The following is a 20,683-nucleotide window of genomic DNA, read 5'->3' as shown; positions in this document are numbered from 1 at the left end:
AGCTGTTGATGACAATGTTTAGAGTATTTTGGCAGCTGGATGGTGATTAGAGGGTGTTTGGTTACAAAAAAATGCACATCTGGGAACTAAATGTAGAAGCCAACTTATCAACTTTAAGCCAGTAGTTTTAGAGCTGAAGCTTATTTGTCAGGTGTTTTCTACTAGAATTTCAGGTTAATTAAGTATATTTCAACATTTTTGTCTATTTCTTAGAATAATTAATAGATCTTGATGCAAATTCAAAATGGCACTAAAACATCCCATTCCCATCAGAAGGAAACGTTTTAACTTTAACAGCTAGAAATGCATAGTTACACATAGTTACAGTTGTAAGGGAATATACATCTCTATACAAACTGGACGAGGTCAATAAAAGCACAAACATCAGTCTGTCATCATACTGTTCCTCCTCATTCCCAAATATTCAGCTGTGAATTCTGCACTGTATAATAAAACACTCTTTAACAATAGCTGTACTGAGATGTCATGTCTCAGACACACACAACATAAAACACAGGTTATTAAAACATAGGCCTTAATCTCACGGTCAATTAAATCCATTACATAGAAAACACACACAAATTAACATTAAGTAGAATGGTTTATCTGAATCCTTACCCTTCATTATCCTTATAACTAATATTACAAAAATCCCACAATCCTGCTAAACTGAATGCAGGTTGTTTGTGTTTGTATACTGGTCCATGGAGATGCTGGTGAGAGATTTTCAAATTACAGGGATGCACAAGAAAAAAGACTGAAACAACACATTCAGATGTGAAGGTGAGAAATTAGCATTATTTTGGGCTATTGAGAGATTCTATGAAAATATAAAGCAAACTATATATATAGTATATATATTCACCCTGTGCAACCACTCTCCATTAATTTATGCCGCAGCAGCTCAGCTCTGTATCTGATATCTAAATATTACAGGGACACATTTTCTTTAATCACGGACTGGAGCACCATCTATTAGCATGTCAAATGTTATAGAATGTGATTTAAACATTTGCAGAAGCAGAAAATACCATTCAGCTCCACAATATGCTGTAAAACTGTTAATGAGGGAAACTGGGAAGGACGGAACGGACGTCCACACGCTTTTGTTTCCGGTCGGACTTTTTAAAAGATGAACTAAGTGCAACAGTTATAGACGTCTACTTTATTTTTTAATGTCACTGTATATGACTAGTTCACAGTTACTTTTAAATAAGTAAATAGAATAAGTTTCACAGGAAGAGCTAAAACAACCGAGACGGAGGCTACGCTACGCTAACGAGGTGAGCTAAGTAGCGTCCCCCTCATGGTCAAGCAGCAGTGTGCTCAGTAGCAGTGCTAACTCAAGTTTAGCTAATATTATTAAGGGTATCCGTTTGATTTCTTTGGACCTCTTTGCCATTTTTATTCTACTCTTATTTTAATCTCTGTGTTATTTAAAATGTCCCTGTTCAGCACACTGTATTTACCTCTGTGTATGAAATGTGCGTTATAACTAGAAAGAGAGAGAAGAAGAATGAAAACACAGGTATATATATGATGATATGTTATCAATTCAAAATCAAGGAAATAAGCACTGATAATATATTCTTGTACTGACAGAAAAAAGGGATTATTTGGATTTTTCTCTTTCAATGATTAACTCACATTTTAGAATCAAAAATCTTTAACAAAGTTGAAACACAATCACACAATGAATCAAAACAGACGCAGACGTAGGAAGAAAACTAGACCATCTTTCCTCTCCGATTTGTTGTATCCAGTCTTTTAGATAGATAGGAGACGTTTGTGGTCACATTTATGAAAACACAATCATGAGGGATGTGATTCATAACAAATCATTGTGTTTGCTCCTGGTAGGAACAGACAGACGTGAGCTCTCTGTGTCTCTCTTTGCAGTCATGATCCTGGTGGACCCCGGTCTGTACATTGGCACCGCGGCCGATCTCAATGACAGGCAGACACTGGCTGATGCTGCTGTCACTCATGTCCTGTCTGTGGACTCTGTCGACCCCACCCCGCAGCTTCCCGCTGATGGTGCCTTCCGCTTGAAGTGGGTCAATGTTTTAGACGAGGTGACCTCTGACCTCCTGAGTCACCTTGACGACTGCTACCTATTCATTCAGGAGGCTGTGGTTGGAGGACGGACTGTCATTGTTCACTGGTAAGGGTCAGAGGTCAACTGGAAGCCCTAAAGTTTGGCTCTGTTGGTTTTTACTCAATAATGTATTTTTATATTCCTTGATCTATTTCTAGCCAGAAGTTTTTGTGGTGACTTATGTTCCATAATATATCCATAAAATATGTCCACACCACAAACGTTTTAGGGAATTGAATTAAAATACTCCATTATAAGGAAAGGTCCTGCTTTTAAAATGTACTTAAGTAAAAGTACAGAAGTATTGTCATAAAATATCAAAAATAAAAGCAGTCACTTTCATATACAGTTATGAATTAGTTTGATACATATGAAAGCCATGCTGCATGGCAGAGGATTACAAACAGTTTCTGGTGATGCTCAGTGGATGGAAGTTAAATAATAATACATTATCTATCACTAGTTATCAAAAGGAGATGACACAGAACTGCCTGAATGTGTGTGATCTCGTGAAAGAAATAGTTCAGAGATACAGTAGCTTTGGGAAATGTAACTGTTTCCCCCACTTTCTCAGAGTTAGAAATGTATTAAAAAGACCATCAGACAAACACTTTCTCATATTATGGGAGGTCCCAAGTTTTGTCAAGCAAACAATATTTGTTTGTTTGTTTGTGGGGGGAAGAGATGCCTTTTTCCAAACTTTGTGATATGGGAGTCTCACAGCCTCAAACTTTGAAACCCCTTATGTATGGTAAACTAAAAAACCAACAAGGCATTTGACTGTGTTTGTGTGTGTGTGTGTCTCAGTCAGGCTGGTCGAAGTCGCAGTGCCACCATTGTGACTGCTTATCTAATGAAGAGACACCAGCTGGGCTTCATAGAGGCTTATCACAGACTGAAGAGTGTCAAACAGGATGTACAGTAAGTGTGTGTTTCTGTGTGTCAGCACTTTCTCATTAATTACCTTAAATCACTGATGTTACGTCCACACTACTACATTTTGGTTCTGAAACCCATCACTGCAGCTACATTTATGTCTGTCATCCACACTACTCTACACATCAACTTCTGTACATTTGCTTGTGTGAGTGTGTTTAGTCAACACTTGATTATCAGAGGTGAATGCAAATCATTTTTAACAGCTACTGTCAGTAACAGCTCCACTTTGTGGTTGGTCCAAGAAAAGAAAATTCCTGCTCTTACTCGGTGTTTTTTATTCATAGTATTTTGTATTGTGTAACTGTTTCTTCCTAACTACACTGGCTAAAACTTTCGTGGTGACAGAGATCGTATTAGAAGTAATGGTGTTGATGTGGCCTGAAAGTGTTTCTGTTGTCCGTTTTTTCACTTTCAGCCTTTAATTGATCAAATAACTTGGGTGAAGAGAGTTTTTATGAGAGAATTGACAGAATGGTTGGACATGTCATTATTATAAGATGAGGACATTGATAGCTGCTGATGTATTTCAGGGTCAACAGTGGTTTTGAGGAGCAGCTGCATCTTTATGAGGCCATGAAGTGTGAAGTGGACGCCTCTAGTCCTCTGTACAAACAATACAGACTGAGCAAGATCACAGAGAAGTTCCCTGGTAAACGCACACACATTATCTTTCATCATTATTTGATTATTGAAAATTTGCATTATTTCCAACTGTGTGTGTGTGTGTGTTTTTGTTTGTTTGTTTGTTTAGAGTTGCAGCAAGTTCCCAGGGAGCTGTTTGCCATTGACCCTGCCCACTCCAGCTCCTCTGAAGTGTCCTATCGCTGCAGGAAATGCAGGTGACAAGTGCAAACGTTTATACAGCGGCTGAATGTGGGGAGGTTTTATAACGAAGGGGATCCATCCAAACTACTGTATTTGTCATTTTCTTCCTGAATTATGAGGGTGACAATAAGGGCTTCAGATTTCCTTTGTCATCACTAAGGTATTTCTCACAGAATTATTCTATCTATGGCTGTAACGGAGGTGCATGTGCATGAAGGTCACCTGCAACAGATTCAGAGTGAAGGAGAGAGAGAGAACTTCATTTATGCATGGACGGTTAAACGTTATTGATCATAACTCGCAATTTCATGACAGCACCAGCAAGATCTCTTAATGTCATTATGAGAAATGTAAAAAAAGAAAAGGAGATTCAATATGAAACTGTGGTGGGATAAATGAACATGTTTCGAGCTGACACAGTCTAGAATTTCCAGTCATCATCTAGACTCTAGATGATGACTGGAAACCACTGCAGCATGTTTAAAGGAATATTTTAACATTTTGGGAAATGCACAGCCTGACTCCAGCTCTCTCCTCTGCAGACGAACTCTGTTCCGTGGCTCCAGTATTCTCAGTCACCCAGTAGGAGAAGGAGCGACAGCCTTTGCTCACAAGAAGTTCAGTAACCTCACTGGTAAGATAATACCTGGTGATACACTCAGAGGTAGACAGATAGCATGAGGTGAAAGGGACAGGAGCACGGAGGTGGTCTGAAAACCAAGCAGCAGCAGCAGTGGCTGCGATGTCATATCTGAACACACAGACACGATGCACACATTTGAGTGTTCTGTGTGAGTTTCCACGTTAAGATTTCAATTTGGACGGTAGACATGCTAGATACCTAAATTAACGTGTAGAAGCACTACAAAAGTGGAATTTTCGCAATATGTCCCCTTTAAATTACTAATTGGCAGAAATGTTTACGAAGTCTAAACGTGAATTTCAACCTGAGCAGATTCCAAACTGTCAAAATACTAAATATAACAATGTAAGTCAGTTTTTCACTTAATGGTGTCACATGGGGAAGTTGTAATAACGAAATAAAATGTGTTGTTGTCTAGGAGACGTCCAGTGTACATCTTACTTCATTGAACCAGTGCAGTGGATGGAACAAGCTTTAATTGGGGTGATGGATGGACAGGTACACTCTCACACACACACACACACAATCCTAAACACCAAGTCTTAACCCTGAAGAATTTACTAAAATGTCCTTTGAGGGCGTGGATCCACAGATCCACATGTCCCAGTTGGTTTTGTGATCTGTTAATCGCTTCACAACGATTATCGTAAATGTGCAATCAATTCCACGTGAGAAACAACAGTCGGCTGACAAGGCAAACAAAAGAAGCGGCTGGCTTGACCACAGCCTCAACCATGGCTTCCCTGCTCTGCTGCGGTCAGGGTAGCAGTCAGTAGTAGCAGTCATAATAATGAGAAACTAATTCATAAAAATAAGACACAAAGTCATAATGAGATCCAGGATTTTTTTTTCTTCATCACAGTGGCAGAAATGGGCTTCCATTCATATGTGAGTGAAACCCTCTCCCCGGACTCAGGTCGTGTTCAGTGACAGGGATTGGCCTGGTAGCTCAGGTGACGCCCAGCAGGCAGCAGAAGCTGGAGTGACGAGCTGACGTGACGTCCCCTGTCCATCAAGTGATACTGACCGTTTGCGGTTTCTCTTCTCTCTCCCTGTGTGTGTCTTTATGTGTTGTAGCTGCTGTGTCCTAAGTGTAGCTCTAAGCTGGGCTCTTTCAACTGGTGTGGAGATCAGTGTTCGTGTGGCCGCTGGGTCGCCCCCGCCTTCCAGCTGCACCGCAACAGAGTGGACGAGATCCGACCGCTGACCATGCAGATATAAGAGCAGGTCTTCACCCCTCAAGCAACCTGTGAACGTGTGGAAGTCATTGAGAAAGGGATGTTTTGTACAACTAATTTTCAAGGGCACTTTAGCCTTAAGTTTTCTACTGTCTGGTGTGACATGTGAAAGTTTTGCTTCACACACATTTAAATAAAAACATCTGTAAATATCCATAAAATAATATCACAAAACTGCTCTGTTTCTGTTACTGAGTAAATTAATCTGCAATGTTACACGTGTGGAGAATTATTTCAGGAACATTAATATGAATTGCTCAATATATAATTGTGTGTGTGTTTGTTTGTAGGGGCATATCAATATTTCACAGAGGTCCCAGAGGATCAGCTGTCTTTTAAATGTCACTGAGTCAGTTAACAAGTTATTAGCATTCGTTAGTTCTTTCTGATTTGTTTTTAAATTCACATAAATCACAATTTTAGCGTGGCTTGACTGAAACTTCCTTCTAGTTATACGGTACACAAACAGAATATGTTTCTTAATCTACTCCAAGATCGTGGTGGGGAATATGAGCCCTGTCCATGACGAGTGTGCTCTCCGCTCCCTAGCTTAAAGAACTAAACAAGCACAGACAGAACATTAGCCATCAGCCAATTGGGACTGAAGTCCATAATGGTCCCAGTCAAGCCCCAAACTACAATGTAAATGTGAAAGTGTATAGTCTTAATGAATCAGGCATGTTGAAAAATAAATATATAACTATTTAACATATATTTCACAAATGGCTCAAAAACTTCTAGCTCCTTCCACCTGATGGTGTAGTTTGATTCAGATCCAGGCTGAGAGAAGAACTGATGGATCCAACACAGAGATCACACAAAGTTGTTCTGGACTCAACTTCCTGACAGGCAGATAATTAAAACAGATTATATTCTTCAAATGACAGATTCAGTAAAGTCTGCCTAAGATTAAAGATGTAAAAACTGAAAGTAGCAGACAAGTTTAGTTTTCACTGCAACAGGTTACAACACATCAACACCAATACTCTGATTAAAGAGCTTTAGGAGATGCCAGGTACAGAGACACCGATACCTGCTAATCACTACCAACACATAAATAGAATACCATAATCTACTTACCACAGAAAACCGTTTTATTAATTTTATATGTATGGTAGCTGTTGAGATATCTATGTTTTGTTCTCTATCTTTTGAATATATATATAAGATAGAAAATATATTTGACCTACATTATAGCCTGTGAATCAATATTAGCTGTGTAGTCTATAGAATTAACAATATTACAACTGTTTCTTTTATCCTGGAGTGATATATAATTTCTGGACTCAAATACAGGGTCAAACACAGAGCGCAAACATTTGAGTGTTAATCTGACTGCAAAGTGCAATTTGGGGAAAGCGTGAGAAGGAATATCCATCTTGAGATTTGAGATAATGAAAGCACGCATTCTCAGGAAGGAGAGAGATGTGCCCGGACTAACACAAAGAACCATTTCATGAATTATTATGGAAAAAAAATATGAAATCCTCCTCTAAAGTCTAATCTGCTGGGTCTCTCCACTGTAAAAAAAACTCCCTTCTTGATAAAGGCACAATGGTGGGAGACACCTGGTGGAGTGGACCTTCTCTCACAATGATGTGCTTGCAAAAACTGCTCTTTGAGAGACAGTATACATCTGGCCAATTGCTGAGTGTCCTGAAGAAAAGAACCGCCTCTGTGTTGCACGCTGTGTCTTTTAAAAATACTGTGGACTTGGGAAAGTGGGAGCTTCTTCTCGACATGATCCAGTGACCTGGTGACGTGTCCAGCAGAACTCCGGAGACTCTCTGTAAGTATTGTTCTTATACAATAATTGTATTACTGTGAAACTTTTGAACACTTACTTTGTCTAAATTATTAACCTTTCCCACTTGAATCAACGAATACGCTGTCTGGTCCAGAAGGGACCGGGCTCGACATAGCCCATCTACGCCACTGTGATGAAGAACATACAAATCCTGTATCTCATTAGTATGACTTAGTATCTCAATATTACATTCGATAGACTTTCTCCTGTCCTGATGTCATTAGGGAGCTCATTCCAATGCCATAGAGTCATTTTTAGGACTTACTACCTCATTACTATGACGATACTGACTGTGGGCAGGGCGCAGCAGCAGGGAAGCTGTGGTTGAGAGGCTGCAGAGACATAACAAAATCGGTTCATGTTTACTGCTACTTTCATTGTCTTAGCAATGTGTTGCCGCTGCATAATTATAACCAGCGCTGCTCTAGGATCAGAACAGAAGCTCATTAAAGGTCCGGTCGTCCTGTATGTGAAGGAGTCTCTTTCCTCCTCACTTCCCCTGGGACCTGTGCTCACCTTAAACTCACAAGTTATCTGAAGCTGTCTGGTGAGGCTTGCTATGAGCACAAGTTGCATGATAATGTTTTTCAGCTTTTTGGCACTTCAGCTTCTTACTCATTTAAGTCAGCTCCCTCAGCTGCTGGACCTGCCGTCTATACCAGGGGTTGGCAAACTGAACTATGGAAAGAGCCATTTTGCCCCCTCTTCCCCCAAATAAAATCTGTCTGGAGCCGCAGAAGATATTTGATAACACAGCTTATAAAGTTATATATATGGTTATACAATAAATACAAAAACTATGGTTTGCTGCTTTTATTAAATTATAGAACGACAATAAATAAAACAGTTTTTTAATTATTGTATTGCTATTTTTCTTGTTACCACAAAGGAAAACACCAAACTCTTATGAAGAGCAGAGCAAAGTACATTGGCATGTGCAGGCCTACTTTGAAATAAATGAAAAACAAAACTATGCTTTTTTTGCGTACTTTTCAGCAAATGCTGTGTGCTTGTTCTGGAAATGTCTTTCAACGTTACATCTTTTGTTGTTTGCTAATTCTTCGCCACACATCAAGCATACAGGCAGTGAAAGCAAATGAATCTGTCCACGCAGAATTAATCTCTCTATTTTCCTCCGGCCACTTTATCTTTTGGGGATTTATCCATGGTTAGTTTACCGAGGCCGGGGTCAGAAACTCTAGATTAGCGACCTGCAGGGAAGAGCGCTGGTCCGTAGACTTAATAGGATGTGACGCATATTTTAGTTTGCGAAATATTAAAACAAAAAGTGAGAGCAGGTCAGACTGGAGGCGAACACAGAAACTGAAGCTCAGTACAAACCAACTGTAGCTTCTGCTCTGATCCAGAAGCAGCGGCTCTGACCTCTGAGCAGCTGTGACCAGAGAAACTCGGTGTTTTCACTGTTTCCACTGTAAAGACATGAACGAGCTCTGATCTCACTGTGTGTGTCTCTGAGCGAGTGAGTAGGGGCGGGGAGGGGCGGAGTGCCGGGACCTGTGTGTGTCCGCTGTCTGGGAGAGTATGGCAAGCCGATTGAGCATTTATTCAAAATCCTTGATATCAAATTTCAGTCCCCTCCACTAGTTCGGTCTTTGTCTGCACTAGTTGGACGTTTGGTCGCACTAGTTCAGCATCTTACTGAACTAGTTGAAAAAAAAATCTAACTAGTCACTCTTTTTCAGCAACTAGTGGCACTTTTGGTCAACTAGTTACAACAGAAACCTTACTAGTAACACTGTGCGCTGCACTAGTAGAGCCAAAGTCTCCACTAGGGGGCTTTTTGCTGTACTAGTGGCCCTCTGGACCGAACTAGTAAGGCTGAAAGTGTTACTAGCTAACAAGTGAGCTGCAAAAGCTCTGACATGTAAGCTAGTCAAACATGGATTCAGCTCACTTGTTAACTAGTGGCCTCCAATTTGCTGCAGTAGTTAACTAGTGGGAGCCCAAATGCACACTTGCAAACTAGTGCAGCCAAAATCTTCACTAGTTAACTAGTTAACACCTTTTTTGCACCTTGCTAGCTAACTAGTGAGGTGCAAAATGTTTACTAGTAAGCTAGTGGGCTTGAAATGTGCAGTAGTTTGCTAGTTGCAGTGTTTTTTGACTGTACGAGCTAACTAGTGAGGCTGTAAGGGCTTACTAGTATGCAAGTGGCAGCCAAAATTCCTACTAGCTCACTTGTTACACTCCTGGACACACATGCAAATGAGGGGATTAAAATCGAAGCTTCCTATTGGCTCTCCAGCAAGAGCTCCACCCAGCAGAAATTTAACCCTATAAAGCCTGATGAGGTTTCACTGCTGTGAACGGCCAGCTCCTTGGTTACTATCCTAACAGAATAAAGCACGTACATGTGTGTGTGCGTCAGATTCATTATTTTTTTTGAACAACAATGAAACAAAGGTGAAAATGTTTTAGCACTTATTCTTATTTTGAACAGATTCCTAATAGATGTACAGAAAAGTCAAATCTCAGCTCTAGATGAACATTATTAACAGCTTAATCAAAATATCCAATAAATCGTGGTACTTTACAGAAAACACTTCAAGTCATAATCTATATTCAATCTAATAAGTGACAGGGTTTTCAGTCCGTGAATCCAATAGTGTTCCCTCCTGCCTCTTTGAAAATCCCACATCAGTAAAGTCCATTTCAATTATATTCTGCTGGCATTACAGGCGCCTGTACTGCCTGCAGAATATAATTGAAACGGATACAAAAAAATTATCTGAAGGTGCAGAAATTATCCAAATACAGGAATATTCCATTGTAGGCCCACTGAAGGTATAATGCTATTATATTATGAACAACTAATCTGATTTTATTTGGAGGTCAGTGTATGTTGATCTGCTGCAGTATTTGCTATCGCCAGTAGATGGCAGAGTAGATTTCCTTTACTACTTTTCAATTGAAAACTTGTATTATACAAATGAATAAGGAAATTACTAAACTAGTGATAATAACATACTGTGTTCATAGGAATTACACATCTGTTAACATCCAGAACGCTATTTCATATATCTTAGGATGTCAACCATTTACTGTATCATAAAACATGAGCACACATGAGCACTGCTTCCATTTTTAACCTAAGGAGTAGTATAACCCCCTACCAAAAGGGGGCGCACTATGCGTTTTAGCAAATGGAACCCCCCACGAACAAGAAGCCCTTTTCTCCTGTGATTTCTTCATGATACCTGAAGGTCCCGGATTTCGGTATGAGATAACATTAAACACTCGAAATATAAACATAGTCTACCTGTTATTATACTAATAAGGTTATTTTTCAACTAGACGTCCAACTTGAGAGTGTCAACGGAAGTGATTCCATAGTTATCTGCTACTGAAAACTCAGGTGAGTGAGCATACAAGTAGTCACTGCTAGTCACGATTAGCATCATGCTAGCGAACTATTAGCATCATGCTAGCGAACGTGGGCAAGAACTAATACTGCTGTTAAGATGCTATTTGAAAGATTACCTCTTTAAAACCAATCGGAGTAATAATATAGTGATTATTAATGTTACAACGAACTTTAGGCAGCCTGTTAAAATAGTATGCCACTAAGTGTTTAAGGTTCAGCCACGCAGCTTATGTTAAATAGCAAATAGATATGGTTTAATATGCAAGTGCACTGCAGGTGCATATAATTTGAAAAGCCAATTCATATGTGAATAAAGTTCAAGTTATACTGTGAACTATTGTCATGTTTAGTTTCAAGTATAGTGACATGATATTGTAATGATGTTATCATATAACATATTAATGAAAAAGGATAAGCCCTTTGTTTAGTGATGTGCAATACTTTATTGTTTTGATTTGTATATTATTATTCAGTGAAGCACAAGTTGTAATGTTATACTAGTGGTAACTGTGATGTTGTTTTATCATCTCAAGGTAATCTGAGTGCACCCAGGTAATGGTTACACATAAAGACAAGAAGTGAATGAGATCTCATGTTAGAAGTAGAATAAGAGAACAGACACTGATTATTCTGCACTGTGTGTTGATTGTTTTTTTATTTACACTAGAAGAACCTGAATCTGAATGATGAGATGGCGCGCTTAACCCAGATCGTGGATACGGTGTGGCCAACCGTGTGATCCAGATTGAACCTGATTCGTGTATCGAGAAGACATCATACTCCAGTCCTGCCCGTCACGTAGACGGGTAGTACTGAGTATAGAGACCTAAAGACCCGGACCAGAACGGAACCATTGAATCCTCAAGCACACACACTAATCAAGGACTGTACGGACGATATCCAGGGAACTGTACATATACACACTGACAGGACTGAATTATTTACAAGATTTATATAATATTTACTGTTGTTTCTATTTTATGCTGTTTAATACTGTTTTATACTTTATATTGTGATTGTTCGGTGACTGTTTGTGAAACAATAAACTGGTCATTTGTTAAACTTGTTCTTTGAAATAAGCCTACCTCTCCCATGAACCTAGGAAGATATTTTGTACTTTTTCTAACACTAGCCCAGACAAGTGCTACACATGGAATTCCATACCACGGCCACATGAGATGCAAGCTCTGTCAGAATTTGAAAATGACAAATGAAAGGTTATTAATCAGCTGTCACGCTTCCTAAACAAGCTTTCTTATCTCTTACACATTTTATTGTTCTTATGTGTTTCTACGTTTCATTTCTATCTTTTGCTTGTGTTATTTGTGTTAGTATACCTGCTCTTGCTATTTGCTGCCTCTTTCGTTAATTATAAATTGTATTGCTTCGTTTTATCTTGCACTATTTGCTTTGTTTTAATAAGTCTTTTTTTATTTTTAGTTGTTTCTTCACTTTATTGTAAAACACTTTGAGCTATTAATGAACCCTAATGAATCAACATTTAATCAATACAACGTTTTAGGCATGGCTGCTAAAATAACTCACATGCCATAAAAGAAGGTTGCTAAAAGGTTTAGATCATCACAATTCAGAGCTGGCACTTTAAGGCTTTGAAACACAGTTTGAACACTGACCAATCAAAATCCTTGTCCCGCCTGCCTCATTTGCTTACAGTCCACTTGTTAACTAGTGGACATTTGCGCCCCACTAGCTCAGTAGTGGCTGCATTGGCAGTTTACATGTTAACTACTGAGGCACAATTGTCCACTAGTCACACTAGTGAGGTTGTTTTATACCTTTTTGCCGTACCAGTGAGCTAGTTACGGTCACATTATTTCACTTGTTAACTAGTAAGGTCCAAAAAAAGCCACTAGTTAACGAGTGACACTGATGTTTACCTGACTAGGTGACTAGTGAAAGACATTTTGTCTCACTAGTTCGACTCTGAACAGAACATGTAGGGACTTTGACCGAACATGTTGAACATTTTTCTTACATGTTGGGCATTTTCTTCAACTAGTTGAGCTTTTCTCAGAACTAGTGAACGACTGTACGCAACTAGTAAGACATTTGATCGACATGTTGGGCTGTTTGTCCAACTTGTTGACATTTTGGGCACACTAGTAGCCGTTATCATCTTACTAGTTTGACAAAACTGCTCACTAGTCGACATGTGTACACAACTAGGAAGCTTGACAGCTGATTAATAACCTTTCATTTGTCATTTTCAAATTCTGACAGAGCTTGCATCTCATGTGGCCGTGGTATGGAATTCCATGTGTAGCACTTGTCTGGGCTAGTGTTAGAAAAAGTACAAAATATCTTCCTAGGTTCATGGGAGAGGTAGGCTTATTTCAAAGAACAAGTTTAACAAATGACCAGTTTATTGTTTCACAAACAGTCACCGAACAATCACAATATAAAGTATAAAACAGTATTAAACAGCATAAAATAGAAACAACAGTAAATATTATATAAATCTTGTAAATAATTCAGTCCTGTCAGTGTGTATATGTACAGTTCCCTGGATATCGTCCGTACAGTCCTTGATTAGTGTGTGTGCTTGAGGATTCAATGGTTCCGTTCTGGTCCGGGTCTTTAGGTCTCTATACTCAGTACTACCCGTCTACGTGACGGGCAGGACTGGAGTATGATGTCTTCTCGATACACGAATCAGGTTCAATCTGGATCACACGGTTGGCCACACCGTATCCACGATCTGGGTTAAGCGCGCCATCTCATCATTCAGATTCAGGTTCTTCTAGTGTAAATAAAAAAACAATCAACACACAGTGCAGAATAATCAGTGTCTGTTCTCTTATTCTACTTCTAACATGAGATCTCATTCACTTCTTGTCTTTATGTGTAACCATTACCTGGGTGCACTCAGATTACCTTGAGATGATAAAACAACATCACAGTTACCACTAGTATAACATTACAACTTGTGCTTCACTGAATAATAATATACAAATCAAAACAATAAAGTATTGCACATCACTAAACAAAGGGCTTATCCTTTTTCATTAATATGTTATATGATAACATCATTACAATATCATGTCACTATACTTGAAACTAAACATGACAATAGTTCACAGTATAACTTGAACTTTATTCACATATGAATTGGCTTTTCAAATTATATGCACCTGCAGTGCACTTGCATATTAAACCATATCTATTTGCTATTTAACATAAGCTGCGTGGCTGAACCTTAAACACTTAGTGGCATACTATTTTAACAGGCTGCCTAAAGTTCGTTGTAACATTAATAATCACTATATTATTACTCCGATTGGTTTTAAAGAGGTAATCTTTCAAATAGCATCTTAACAGCAGTATTAGTTCTTGCCCACGTTCGCTAGCATGATGCTAATAGTTCGCTAGCATGATGCTAATCGTGACTAGCAGTGACTACTTGTATGCTCACTCACCTGAGTTTTCAGTAGCAGATAACTATGGAATCACTTCCGTTGACACTCTCAAGTTGGACGTCTAGTTGAAAAATAACCTTATTAGTATAATAACAGGTAGACTATGTTTATATTTCGAGTGTTTAATGTTATCTCATACCGAAATCCGGGACCTTCAGGTATCATGAAGAAATCACAGGAGAAAAGGGCTTCTTGTTCGTGGGGGGTTCCATTTGCTAAAACGCATAGTGCGCCCCCTTTTGGTAGGGGGTTATACTACTCCTTAGGTTAAAAATGGAAGCAGTGCTCATGTGTGCTCATGTTTTATGATACAGTAAATGGTTGACATCCTAAGATATATGAAATAGCGTTCTGGATGTTAACAGATGTGTAATTCCTATGAACACAGTATGTTATTATCACTAGTTTAGTAATTTCCTTATTCATTTGTATAATACAAGTTTTCAATTGAAAAGTAGTAAAGGAAATCTACTCTGCCATCTACTGGCGATAGCAAATACTGCAGCAGATCAACATACACTGACCTCCAAATAAAATCAGATTAGTTGTTCATAATATAATAGCATTATACCTTCAGTGGGCCTACAATGGAATATTCCTGTATTTGGATAATTTCTGCACCTTCAGATAATTTTTTTGTATCCGTTTCAATTATATTCTGCAGGCAGTACAGGCGCCTGTAATGCCAGCAGAATATAATTGAAATGGACTTTACTGATGTGGGATTTTCAAAGAGGCAGGAGGGAACACTATTGGATTCACGGACTGAAAACCCTGTCACTTATTAGATTGAATATAGATTATGACTTGAAGTGTTTTCTGTAAAGTACCACGATTTATTGGATATTTTGATTAAGCTGTTAATAATGTTCATCTAGAGCTGAGATTTGACTTTTCTGTACATCTATTAGGAATCTGTTCAAAATAAGAATAAGTGCTAAAACATTTTCACCTTTGTTTCATTGTTGTTCAAAAAAAATAATGAATCTGACGCACACACACATGTACGTGCTTTATTCTGTTAGGATAGTAACCAAGGAGCTGGCCGTTCACAGCAGTGAAACCTCATCAGGCTTTATAGGGTTAAATTTCTGCTGGGTGGAGCTCTTGCTGGAGAGCCAATAGGAAGCTTCGATTTTAATCCCCTCATTTGCATGTGTGTCCAGGAGTGTAACAAGTGAGCTAGTAGGAATTTTGGCTGCCACTTGCATACTAGTAAGCCCTTACAGCAGGGGTGCCCAATACGTCGATCGCGATCGACCGGTCGATCGCGAAGGCAGTGTGGGTCGATCGCACAACTGGACGAGAGGCAGTCACGTGGACGCTCCGGCGCACGTACCCACTTTTTTTTTTTTTGCCGCCGCCGCCACTGCCATGCCCCCCACCCTGGTTGATGTTGCGAACGTCAACCGGGGCGGACTGCTCGTCACGCCGGGTTCAAACCGGACGCGGAAGCGCCGCCGAAGCGCCGCGCAGCGCTAATCCCTAGAGCTGCACAGAGTGGATGACGGCGAAAGAGCGATTTGTTTACTGCTCCGCCGTTTAAGAGATGCGGACGTCAAAACATTAGCTATAATATTAGATCCGCCTCGCATTCTCTCCTCCCGGTCGCGCGCCTGTTATGCCTCCGCGCCGCACCGGTGGGAGAATCACTGCGCTACACAGGGGCGGCCCTAGCACATTTGGTGCTATATGCAAGAGCCCCCCCCCCCTCAACAAAAAAAAGTTGAAAAACGGAATTGCAACTTTCAGACGGTATTTTGCCCTGTAAGACTGCATTTCATTTCAAATAAACACAACAACTATCACAACGACATGGTGCAAGCATTCGTTTTAGACAGCGTCTCTCCTCAGGAGAAGGAAAACATTACGTAACGTTTCAGCTTGACCTCAGATAATATGAACGTGTTTACCGTTCAAATTCATTATTTGTCATTAAGTTGCGTTTAGTTCAACTTTCTCATAAAAATGAACGCGTTCTTTTTAACTCGTTCATGGACAACACTGCCTGAAACTCAATAGCTGACTGGCCTACCTGCCTCGGCCGCCTGCAGGTGACTCTTCAGCTGTGCTGGATTGCTGTTCACTGCAAAGGGAACCCGAATGAGCTCTACTCAACAAGAAGTTTGTAGACTAGTGCTCTAAAGGTGGACCAAAGTTTAACCAAAAGTTTAAATATACAGTGGGACAGCGGCATTTAAACTTTTTATTTTAGCTGTCATGTGGTTCATGTCTTGACATGTCCTCCCAAAAGTTCTTAAATGTTGTGTTGACAAGTTAAATGTTTAATGTTTGACATGTTTAATGTCATTGCACTTAAATTTGTAAAGATCTCCTTTAATTAAAAATAACAGTTTTTGGATTGGATTTATGAGCCGTTGTCCTTTTTTGCACTGCATAGGAGCGGCCCCGGCAAGTGCAATTTCAATTGCACTTGTTTTAATAAATAAATACAGATTTTAAAAGCATACATGATCTGTGTAAATATATCATTACTCTGTGATCAAAAGGACTTGAAAGGACTCGAAACTCAAACTGCAGGACTTGGACTTGACTTGAGACTTGTCAGTCTTGACTTTGGACTTGACTCGGGACTTGCCTGTCTTGACTTGGGACTTGACGGCAAAGACTTGAGACTTACTTGGGACTTGCCAGAAAATGACTTGGTCCCACCTCTGGAGGATCATACAGCTCACTGTACTTCTCCACTTAAATTATTAATTTAATGTCATCCATCTTCAAGAACTTCTCCACTGTTTGCTATGTCGGGTGTGGAGGGTAAATTACGTATTCTCCACTCAAACCTATGTGGAGAATACGTAGCCCCCCCCTCTCTCTCTCTTTTTATCTATATGACTGCTTGTGTGCAGAGGGGGACATTTAATAATGTGATTGGTAAAATTAAATCTCCAGGACAACAGAAGGGGAATACAAACTATGGGATGCATATTTAATCATTTATATCATATAAAATATAAAATATGTTATCTATATCGTTAAAAATCATTTTTCAGTGTGTTTCCTGGCGCGAAAAAAGAGGGGGTACGTGCGCGGGGTGGGGGGGTAGATCTTGTTGAGCTGGTCATTTCGAGAGTAGCTCACAAGCCTATAAAGTGTGGGCACCCCTGCCTTACAGCCTCACTAGTTAGCTCGTACAGTCAAAAAACACTGCAACTAGCAAACTACTGCACATTTCAAGCCCACTAGCTTACTAGTAAACATTTTGCACCTCACTAGTTAGCTAGCAAGGTGCAAAAAAGGTGTTAACTAGTTAACTAGTGAAGATTTTGGCTGCACTAGTTTGCAAGTGTGCATTTGGGCTCCCACTAGTTAACTACTGCAGCAAATTGGAGGCCACTAGTTAACAAGTGAGCTGAATCCATGTTTGACTAGCTTACATGTCAGAGCTTTTGCAGCTCACTTGTTAGCTAGTAACACTTTCAGCCTTACTAGTTCGGTCCAGAGGGCCACTAGTACAGCAAAAAGCCCCCTAGTGGAGACTTTGGATCTACTAGTGCAGCGCACAGTGTTACTAGTAAGGTTTCTGTTGTAACTAGTTGACCAAAAGTGCCACTAGTTGCTGAAAAAGAGTGACTAGTTAGATTTTTTTTTCAACTAGTTCAGTAAGATGCTGAACTAGTGCGACCAAACGTCCAACTAGTGCAGACAAAGACCGAACTAGTGGAGGGGACTGAAATTTGATATCAAGGATTTTGAATAAATGCTCAATCGGCTTGCCATAGGAGAGCACACACACGCACACACTGTTTTTTACTCGCTTTTTGTCTCTCCTACAGCGTCCATTACAATGATGCAAATAGGCGATGACGTCATTTAGCGACTTTTAGCACAGCCAATAGCTACTCTCCTTACTGAGGATTTGGCAACACCGAGCCAGACTCAAGTGGCCACAGCGTTTGCACTTCCGCATTGGCCTCGTCGCTCAGCCCGGGTTGTTGCTGCTCGCTCGAGACTCAAAGTTCGCAGTAAGGAGGAACATGTCCCCCGTGCAGCTGCTGCGGGTGTCGGTACATGAGCGGATCAGCGCTGCCGCTGAAGACTTTCTGCTGCAGCTGGAGAAAGAGGAAGAAACGTCTCCAGTCCCGGAGCTGAGAGCGATGCTCACCGAGCGGCTGACGGCGGCAGCGGAGGAGATCACCGCTGTGTTCGAGGAAACCGTGGAAGAGTACGAAGACAGACTGGAGCGGTCCGAGCGGGAGATCTGCCGCCAGAGGAGGCTGCTCGATGCCGTGATGAAGCCCGGAACCAGGCTGCACAGAGCAGGTTAGTGTCAGGCGTGTTCATGTTCATGTTTAATGTGAGCAGAGCAACTCGTCACTAACAGCTCCAAGAAGTTGATCTGAATCTGACCTAAATATTTAAAACCATTAAGACAAGGTGTAATTAATATAAACAGTCAGGTCAAATTAAAAAAACTTTTTGCAGTTTAAAGAATAGAAAATAAAAAGTAGAATGTAATTGGATATGAGAACAAAAGTTACAGAGAAAGTGAATGCAGGCAAAACCTCAGAAGTGACTTAATAAAATGCAGCGACAAATAGAAAATAATCTATTTAATAGTCCAGTAGTGAAATATTTTCTATTTATTCATGTGAGAAAATAAACTAAGTGAAAACTGTATTCATGGATTGTCCACCGACTGAACATTGACCTGATTGTCTGCTTGAAGCGGGAGTAATGTCTGAAAGCTGCATTTTCAGTTTTAATTTAGCAGTTGTGCTCAATGTCATATTTGACATAGTAACATTGAAGCTGTGCTTAAAGATTTTGTTTGTATATTCTACTAAACTGCTTAGAATGTGAAAAAAGTGGGCGAGACCGTGAATCTCCAGCAGAGCATCCAGGGTGACCGCTCTAATCAGTTAACAGAAGCAAGCTGTTCCACAGCCAGTGTTCTCCAGGTTTATATAAGATTCTCATATTTCCTGTGGGTTCAACACTTTTCTTTCACACGATGCAGGAAAACCTGCAGTGCCAATACCAGTACATGTCAGTACATCATAAAAACATTATAACATTAAATTAAGGCTACTTATCAATTGTCAAAAAACGCCTTTATGCATAAATGCAAACAACAAAACACTCAACAGATAAACAAAAATGTATTGACCATGACACTGTAGTTCTGTCATCTTTCAACCCAGGATTAACCTGCACACAACTGTAGCCTCACAACCTACATATCATAGTATCAAACTACAGAAGTCTGGTGCTGCTCAGATAGAGCCACTCCCTTTTTTTGTAAAAGTATCAATAAAGTTTCTGTATCGACACATTGTTTTGTATTGTGACACTATTTGAGACCAAATAAAACCAAACCTCTCTACTCTCCCTGCAGACTTCCTGCAACCGGTGGTGAGTAAAGAAGAGGTTCCTCCTGAGCAGCAGCAGTGGAGCCCTCTCGCAGACCAGGAGGACCCAGAGCCCCCCCACATTAAAGAGGAACAGGAGGAACCTTGGACCAATGAGGAGGGAGTGCAGCTTCAACACCTGGAGGAGGCTGATATCAAGTTCACATTGACTCCTTTCGCTGTGAAGAGTGAAGAAGACGAAGAGAAACCTCAGTTGTCACAGCTTCATCAGAGTCAAAATGAGAACAGAGCGGACTGTGGAAAACCAGAACCAGCCAGGAGCTCAGGTCCTGATAGATATTTACAACCAGGTCCTGAGGACAAGACTGAAGACTCTTCTGGGACCGAAGATAGTGAAGATGATTGGTTGGAGACCAGGGAGCTTCAGTCTGGTTTGAATATAAAAAATGACAAACAGCCTTTAAGTGATACGAGATGTAAAACTGATAACAAACCATTTAGTTGCTCTGAGTGTGGTTACAGATTTAAACGAAAAGGTGAGCTAAAGATTCACATGAGGATTCATACAGGAGAAAAACTTTTTAGTTGCACTGAGTGTGGTAACAGATTTAGACGAAAAGGTGAGCTAAAGATTCACATGAGGATTCATACAGGAGAAAAACTTTTTAGTTGCTCTGAGTGTGGTAACAGATTTAGACGAAAGGACGGGCTAAAGTTACACATGAGGATTCATACAGGAGAGAAACCATTTAGTTGCTCTGAGTGTTGCAAAAGATTTACAGCAAAGGGAGAGCTAAATAAGCACATTAGGATTCATACAGGACAGAAACCATTTAGTTGCTCTGAGTGTGCTTAAAGATTTAGCCATAGGTCCAATTTAACAAAACATATGAGGATTCATACATGACAGACCCCATTGGTTGCTCTGAGTGTGGAAAAGATTTAGCCGAAAGTCCAATTTAACTATTATGAGGATTC

General features: G+C 40.0%; 1 protein-coding gene and 2 long non-coding RNA genes across 5 annotated transcripts; 2 read left to right on the top strand and 1 right to left on the bottom strand.

Moving 5' to 3' along the window:
• Nucleotides 1-1,139: 1,139 nt before the first annotated feature.
• dusp12 (dual specificity phosphatase 12) lies at nucleotides 1,140-5,920 on the top strand. Its single transcript, XM_061084587.1, has 8 exons — nucleotides 1,140-1,283; nucleotides 1,900-2,164; nucleotides 2,906-3,019; nucleotides 3,568-3,686; nucleotides 3,789-3,876; nucleotides 4,405-4,496; nucleotides 4,924-5,003; nucleotides 5,583-5,920. The coding sequence occupies exons 2-8, from the start codon at nucleotides 1,902-1,904 to the stop codon at nucleotides 5,724-5,726; spliced, it is 900 nt and encodes a 299-aa protein (XP_060940570.1). The 5' UTR covers nucleotides 1,140-1,283; nucleotides 1,900-1,901; the 3' UTR covers nucleotides 5,727-5,920.
• A 4,830-nt stretch (nucleotides 5,921-10,750) lies between these two features.
• On the top strand, nucleotides 10,751-12,003 carry LOC133018403 (uncharacterized). 2 transcript variants are annotated; one of them, XR_009682803.1, is made up of 3 exons: nucleotides 10,751-10,787; nucleotides 10,866-10,926; nucleotides 11,606-12,003. It is a non-coding gene; the product is annotated as an uncharacterized LOC133018403 (long non-coding RNA). The 2 variants fall into 2 exon arrangements; XR_009682804.1 differs by having other exon boundaries at nucleotides 11,603-12,003.
• A 1,292-nt stretch (nucleotides 12,004-13,295) lies between these two features.
• On the bottom strand, nucleotides 13,296-14,548 carry LOC133018406 (uncharacterized). 2 transcript variants are annotated; one of them, XR_009682806.1, is made up of 3 exons: nucleotides 14,512-14,548; nucleotides 14,373-14,433; nucleotides 13,296-13,696 (listed from the first exon to the last, which is right to left on the bottom strand). It is a non-coding gene; the product is annotated as an uncharacterized LOC133018406 (long non-coding RNA). The 2 variants fall into 2 exon arrangements; XR_009682805.1 differs by having other exon boundaries at nucleotides 13,296-13,693.
• Nucleotides 14,549-20,683: the final 6,135 nt, after the last annotated feature.

The sequence above is a fragment of the Limanda limanda genome, chromosome 13 (genome assembly GCF_963576545.1).
Source record: "Limanda limanda chromosome 13, fLimLim1.1, whole genome shotgun sequence".
In the NCBI taxonomy this organism is placed as follows: domain Eukaryota; kingdom Metazoa; phylum Chordata; class Actinopteri; order Pleuronectiformes; family Pleuronectidae; genus Limanda; species Limanda limanda.
This window is presented reverse-complemented; position numbering and strand designations above follow the sequence as displayed.